Here is a 6,598-nt window from a genome sequence, read left to right on the forward strand (position 1 = left end):
AAGAGTCGTTTCGAATCGTTCGAACGATTCGATCGGTTCTGGTTATCATTTGATCAATCGTTATCGGTTATATTCAACTATCTCTCTACTCTATCGTGTGTAAATCATAGTCACGCGATTCGAATTTTTTTCTCGTATCGTATCTCGTTTTTCGTTGTTCGATTCGATCGTATCTCGTATTCTCGTGTCCTTAGAATCGTGTTTTGTCCTTTCTTTCGACCAGTGACGATAATCGCCTATCGAACGTTTTACCGTTAATCGCTAGCTCGAAAAGTACAATGAGGAATATGGCTCGATATCAACGTTCGTCATTCTTAGACATATCATCGAACCGTTCATTTTCTTATTTGTATTCGCAAAGCCATGTCGACCAATTTTATACTATAATCCCGATATTGATCATGATGATGATGATGATGATGATGATGATGATGATGATGATGATAATGATGGTGATGATAATGGTGATGATGATGATGATGATGATGATGATGAATGCGAGGCTCGTTTTTTGATAAGATGCACCGCGACGACTGTGTGTGTAGAAATATATTTTATTACCGAGATAATTTTGCAAATAATTTCTCGATACGTTCGTTCTAACCGCTGTTTGTTGTCTCTCGGCGTAACATCCGAGGCGTGAAACGATCCGGATGTTATCGAAAAACTGTAACAAACACACTTGAATTAGAAAAAAAAAAAAAAAGAAAAAAAAAAGAAAAGAAAAACGTTACATCGCCAATGCTGCGCTTCACATATCGACTCGATGTTCGAATACGACCACGTTTCTCTTCGCTTTCTCGTTTCTCTCTCCTTCGAAACGATAAAATATTCCACTCGAGTTGAATTATTCGCGTTTAGAAAGAAAAAAAAGAACAGAAATGTAATAACTTTTCTCACTCGCTCTTAAGAATAACCCTTATCTCCGCGACCAGAATCATTTCTCGATGATAAAATCTAAAAATTCCTTCGATTTTTTGCCTTCTCTAATCTAAACATCCGAACGACGACATCCGGATGAGAAAAGGAATAAGACTCGATTTGATCCGGGAAAAAAGTGTTTTTAATCTTTGGTTAGAGTTAGAGATCAACCCGGTTGAGCGTCGATCTCGTATATCCTTTTGCCAGCGCAGAACGCGAGCTGCGACACAATGCTGAGGGACCGAATTTTCTTCGCGTGCTTCGGATTCACCGGACCGACGTCCAAACTGTACGTGCCACCTCGTAAATTCCTGATCATCGCCAACGTCTGTCGAAGAGACAATCGTCGTCATCATCGCGCGTGTAACAACACCTCCTCCCCCCTCGCGCGTATATACATACATACATATATATATGTATACATGTATAAAATCGCGAGCAAACGAGAAATTTGTGCGTGTGTATGTATACTCACGGCGTGGGATCGCAAGTCGACCACCCTGAAGAGATTGATATCCGTGCCGCCGCAAGCGATGAACATGCTCGACACGTATTTGCCGCAATAGAGAAGGGAGGAATAACTGTCGGGCATCAAGGAAACGAGCAGCTTTCCGCTACCGTAGTCCCACAATTGGATGGGATTCTCCCTTTGCCACGAGCACGATAAGATCTGTTCGCAGTAGCTGTTTGTTAATAAAAAAAAAAAAAGACGGAAAAAAAATACCGCGATATCCGATTCCTGAATTGGATCGTTGTATCGGCGATATTCTTTCGATTTTTTTTTTTCTTCTTTTTTTCTCTCTTACGTTCGATCGTTCCTTTTACGTCGTTTTTTTTTTTTTTTTTTTTACACGTCTCGATTCGTTTTCCTTTTCTCGTTATATCGATTTTTCCAGATTTTGCGTGTAATTCAATAGGGTGAGTGTGTTTGGATCAATTTGGGGAAAAAGTTGGAAAATTTAGCTTTCGGGATATATATATATATATATGTGTGTGTGTATATGTAAATCGAAAGGAGATATTTGGATTTTTAAAACGGTCGGTTATTCTTTTTGTTTCGTTCGACAACAGTGGCGTGGATTTAAAATTAGTCGAGCTAAAAAAATGATCGACCACGATCGTGTTTTTAAGAATCACACGCTTCTTTTGAACCGAGAAAAATTGAAGGAGAAAGACTATAGCTGCTTTTTAAATTCGATAAACACTGCCAAACCGCTATTGCACTTTTTCGTTTTATACATTTTTAAGGTATATATATATATGTATATATATAAGGTATATATATATATATATATGAGACTATGGATTTTTGTTCGGATAAACCAATTTTTTTGATCGACAATCCAAAAAGACGGATTATTCGGGGGGGAAAAAAAGAAAAAAAAAATGTAAGATTACGAAATATGTTTATTCGTGTATATTTAACTATTATTATTATATAGTGACGAAAAAAAGTTGATTTATATGCAACGAAAATTCAGTGTTGTTGTTTGAAGAAAAATGTGTAATGTTTATATAAATTTTCAAAGAATACATACTGCCATTTTTCAACGTCTTTTTATTCTCATTCGAAAAAGAGCTATAGAATCATTCTTCTGGTTAATCGCACGTAATTATTTTCTAAAATTTTTCTCTCCTCTTGTATCCCTTTCTCATGTTTTTTTTTTTTAATCAATCAGTTAATATCATACGATAACAAAAAAAAAAAGAAAGGAATAATTAGAATTTTTTTTTTTTTTTTTACGTTATTAAAAAGAAATATCGCAATTTATCGTTTCGATACGATTTACTTATTTGCGAAATGTGCTTTTAATTTTTACGGTTGGATATTTCGAAATTCTTCCGTGATAGTATCTGTTCGTAAAGGTAATCGATTGTTTGTTCATTCACCAAAGATGAAATATCGAGACCGCAAAAATAAAAAAGAAGGTCGGTAAAAATCTATTTATAACAAAGGAGATTAATTTCCAATTTATCGATCGAATCAAACTGACCCACCGTTTTCTCGTACAATAATCGACGGTCGGTAAAAAAATATTTCGCCAAATTGATCTGCGACTTATTGGGAAGAAGAAAAGGAAGGGAAAAAAAAATTGTCCCGAACGGAAGACGGGTTAAAATGCGAGAATAAAACGAGAGTTCGAATACCTCTTTTCCATTCTTGCTTATGTCGAGTCCATCGCCGCACATATGCACGCCCGATATACGCTTGAGCGCGTACGGTTGCCTCGAGTCCCAAAATTGAATTGTATTGTCCCAACCGCCGCTGATTAACTCATGTGCCGATTTCGGTCTGAAACACGCGCTGAACACTCTGGATTTATGACCGTCCATAACTTCCAACGATTCGCTACGATAAAAAACAATAATAATAATAATAATAATAACAACGATAAATTAAATCAAATATCTCGCCATTGTATCATACGAGCCTATTATCTCTCAAACTGCTCGAACGAATAGTTTGTCCGATAATCGATCATTGGTTGGCTTGAAATGGGAGAGAGAGAAAGTTAGCGAAATTATTATTCATGATTAAAAAATAAATGTGAACGAGCGTTGCGAATACACGATACTGCCTAAATCGTCGTTCCTTTCGTTCTGTGCGCGTGTTACATCTACGTGCCTTCGTCACGAACTTTACTCGTTTTGAAATGCGCGCCACATCCGTTTGATCGAAACAACCCATTATTTCGTCTTATATATCGTGGAAAGTGGATACTATAATAATATCGTGATCGAGAACCTTAAACGTAAGCTTCGATTATTCCGAAGAAGAAAGAAAATACTTTTTCGTTATCTTGGGTAATAATTTACAAAAATAAATATCGATCGAGCACAGTTATTTCGATTTTTTACATTTGCACGATAAATTACATACGATAATTGCGAATACTTGTCTGTGATATATATAAAACACGTGTTTTTTATAATAAGGAAGGAAAGTTTTGGATCGTTGGAAGTTGTGGATGTTCCTTTCGGGAGAAAGGGATCAGATTTTTGAATCTGGACGAGAAAAATATTTGAAAGCGAAGCGATTATTTATTCGGTTTGATCGGCTCGATCTGTTCGTCGATTGGAAATCGATTATTGTCGCCTTTAACGAGATCAAGGTAACTTTCGATTCTTTGCTGCGAACGCGCTTTACAAACCTCTCGAGAGACAAAACTGGTCTTGATGATCGAACGAATATGAAACGCGTGAAACGATAAATATTTCTCCATCGTAATTTCAATGGTTACACGTTTTACGAAGTATTCCTCTCCTTCGTCAACGACCGCTATTTCAATCGTGAGCGCGACGAAGATAATAAATATGTTTGTAAACACGCGACAGACCTTGCGTGAAACACTCTCTCTTGCATTTTCGTTTCTTCGTCGTACATGATGAGCTTCGCATCGTCTCCCACGGTTACGAATTTTGGTAGATACGAGTGATATGCCAAGCCTAGAACCTGCCTGTTCTCCCGTATCGTGTAAAGGCATTGATTGGTCGGATAATGCCAACACTTGACGCAACCATTTGCATCTGCAACGATCGGATAAACGCCTGGATAAATAATAAATTAAAGGAAAGAAACGAATGAAAATTCGGAAGGAATTTTTGGAAGAAACGAAGCTCCATTCGTGTCTCTTCTCCGTTTATTATCTATATCAGAGAAAATATTAAAAATTGTGGTGTAGCACTGACAAGTGGCAGTGACGGTACGCGAGATTGGATAAGATTTGCGGACAGGCCTGTGTTTAACCGCCGTCACCGGACTTTGCTTCTGCATTATCTCGGTATCGCGCAACATGAACTTTTCGTCGTTCGTGCTGTTGCTACTGCCGCTCAATTTGTGCAACTGCACCGTGCCATCCATCATGCCTGACGCCAAAAAATCATGCGCCTCCGTGTAACATAAGCAAAGAATATCTTGATTGCATTCTCTGAAAAAAAATCATATTTTTTTTTTTTTAACAAATCAGAGAAATCAATTTAAGAGAAATTAAGAGAAATAAAAAAGTTTTTCCAATATCTGGTTGAATTATTAGTGTACATTCTCTAATTTATTTCGTTATAGAAAGTTACGAAATCTTGTTTTTTTTTTTTTTATACAAAAAATTTAATCATGTACATATAAATGTAATAAATTAATTGATCTTCGATGCACTTTGTAAATAAAACAAATGAATTTTTATACGGTGAAATTCGATATTTAATGTTCGATAATTTTTCTTTTTCTTTTTTTAAATAGTTTCGAATAACTTGCTCTATTATTTTTTATCTTTGTTCCATACATTTGCCTAAGGAGAGTTACATTATCATCCATATAAATTTTCGGCTCTTGATCCATCGCTTTTGTCAAGGCTGACTCAACTCCATCTGTCACACTGTTAGTAATATTATAGTTAAAAAATCATGTGTGTGCGTGTATATATATATATATATACAAATAATGATAGGAAATGGAATAACAAAGTGTTTGTAAAAATAACTTTTATACGATAATGTACAAAGTGTCGTCTGTGTGTCGTTACGAATGTATTATACCGTTGAGATTAAAAAAAACGTACTATTCTAGATAGAATTTGGTTCTCGTTGGAACTTGGGAATTTGTTTTCGATGTTTTGTGTCCAATGGTAAGATATCATGCTATTTCATCAATTTATTAATTTTACCACTTCATTTCATTTTACCATTTAACGAATTCAAGGCTATAAACTCCCCATAAAATTCGTTGAAATGACGATCAATTTTAGAAAACTTCATGTATGTTTTGGTGGGACACGTTAAGCTTTCGAACCTTTAAATTTCGTTTTATCAGTTGCAAAAAGTTGCGTTAAATTGGAAATTTTCGAATACTTATGTTTTCCACGTTAAATAAATAAAAAATAATTAAAACTAATGTTTTAATAATGTATTCAAAATCGTCCTATATATAATGCCATAAAGAATGCAATGGTATGGTTTAAAATATTAATTAATTTTTTATACTTTTGCGTAACAGATTAAAAATTTTCCAATTATTCTATAATTCTGAGTGCGTGTGCTCCATAGATTTTAATGTAAAATGTTTGAAAAAATATTTTGTACGTTAAAAAATATAAAATTTCCAGTATAAAATCACACGTAATTATTTCAAATGACAGGTCGAATAAATAACAGTCATTTGTCTTATCATTTTACATATAATTATACAAGCAAAATACAAAATGAATCTATCGTCCAATGTATTTTCACGCCACCTAGTCAAGAATTATAAAAATAGCAAACACCGACCAGATAAAGCATGATTAATCGGATACCGGAACCGTTTTTTGCGCGCGTAAATTGTATAGCTCAAATATAAACGAAGAAAAAAGGGAAATTAAGGGGAGAAAAGGATAGATATATTGTAAAAGTTATGGAATCAGCGCCATCTTCAGAGTGCCGCAAATTAAACAAGAAAAACAGGACAAAAAATAGTGGAAAAAGGATAGAGATAGAGTAAGAAATGATCTTCAATGCCATCTCTCGAATATCAAACACACATTTTTTTAAAGAATCATTTTTCTAAAAATATTCGAGAGATGGCGCTAGTCCTCAATTCTTATTCTATCGCTGCCTTTGAAGAGATCCGTGATATCTCGAGAGATAGTACTGATGTCATACGTATGTATTTTTATATTTAATTGCGATAATAAAACTACGCTAC

General features: G+C 34.9%; 2 protein-coding genes and 1 pseudogene across 9 annotated transcripts in view; 1 reads left to right on the forward strand and 2 right to left on the reverse strand.

Annotated features, from left to right (window-relative positions):
- The window catches only part of LOC133666638 (uncharacterized), a 5,394-nt pseudogene extending 608 nt beyond the window's left edge, over window positions 1–4,786 (reverse strand).
- Window positions 1–4,936, forward strand: part of LOC107996611 (serine-rich adhesin for platelets) — a 48,721-nt gene extending 43,785 nt beyond the window's left edge. For all 8 annotated transcript variants that reach the window (XM_062079013.1, XM_062079012.1, XM_062079015.1 and 5 more), the window contains one exon: window positions 1–4,936. This exon is cut by the window's left edge and continues 4,848 nt beyond it. The gene's annotated coding sequence lies outside the window, so the exon portion shown is untranslated.
- On the reverse strand, window positions 1,088–3,255 carry LOC133666639 (small ribosomal subunit protein RACK1-like). Its single transcript, XM_062079020.1, has 3 exons — window positions 3,070–3,255; window positions 1,397–1,591; window positions 1,088–1,249 (listed from the first exon to the last, which is right to left on the reverse strand). The coding sequence occupies exons 1-3, from the start codon at window positions 3,253–3,255 to the stop codon at window positions 1,088–1,090; spliced, it is 543 nt and encodes a 180-aa protein (XP_061935004.1).
- Window positions 4,937–6,598: the final 1,662 nt, after the last annotated feature.

The sequence above is a fragment of the Apis cerana genome, linkage group LG8, assembly GCF_029169275.1.
Source record: "Apis cerana isolate GH-2021 linkage group LG8, AcerK_1.0, whole genome shotgun sequence".
NCBI lineage: Eukaryota > Metazoa > Arthropoda > Insecta > Hymenoptera > Apidae > Apis > Apis cerana.

What these genes read in the sequence shown, in the direction of transcription:
- LOC133666639 (XM_062079020.1), bottom strand. Translation starts at nt 3,255, where the DNA reads ATGGACGGTCATAAATCCAGAGTGTTCAGCGCGTGTTTCAGACCGAAA. An exon ending in TAAGCAAGAATGGAAAAGAG is followed by an intron (nt 1,592 to 3,069) that starts GTATTCGAACTC and finishes TACTGCGAACAG; the next exon opens with ATCTTATCGTGCTCGTGGCA. An exon ending in TCGACTTGCGATCCCACGCC is followed by an intron (nt 1,250 to 1,396) that starts GTGAGTATACAT and finishes TCTCTTCGACAG; the next exon opens with ACGTTGGCGATGATCAGGAA.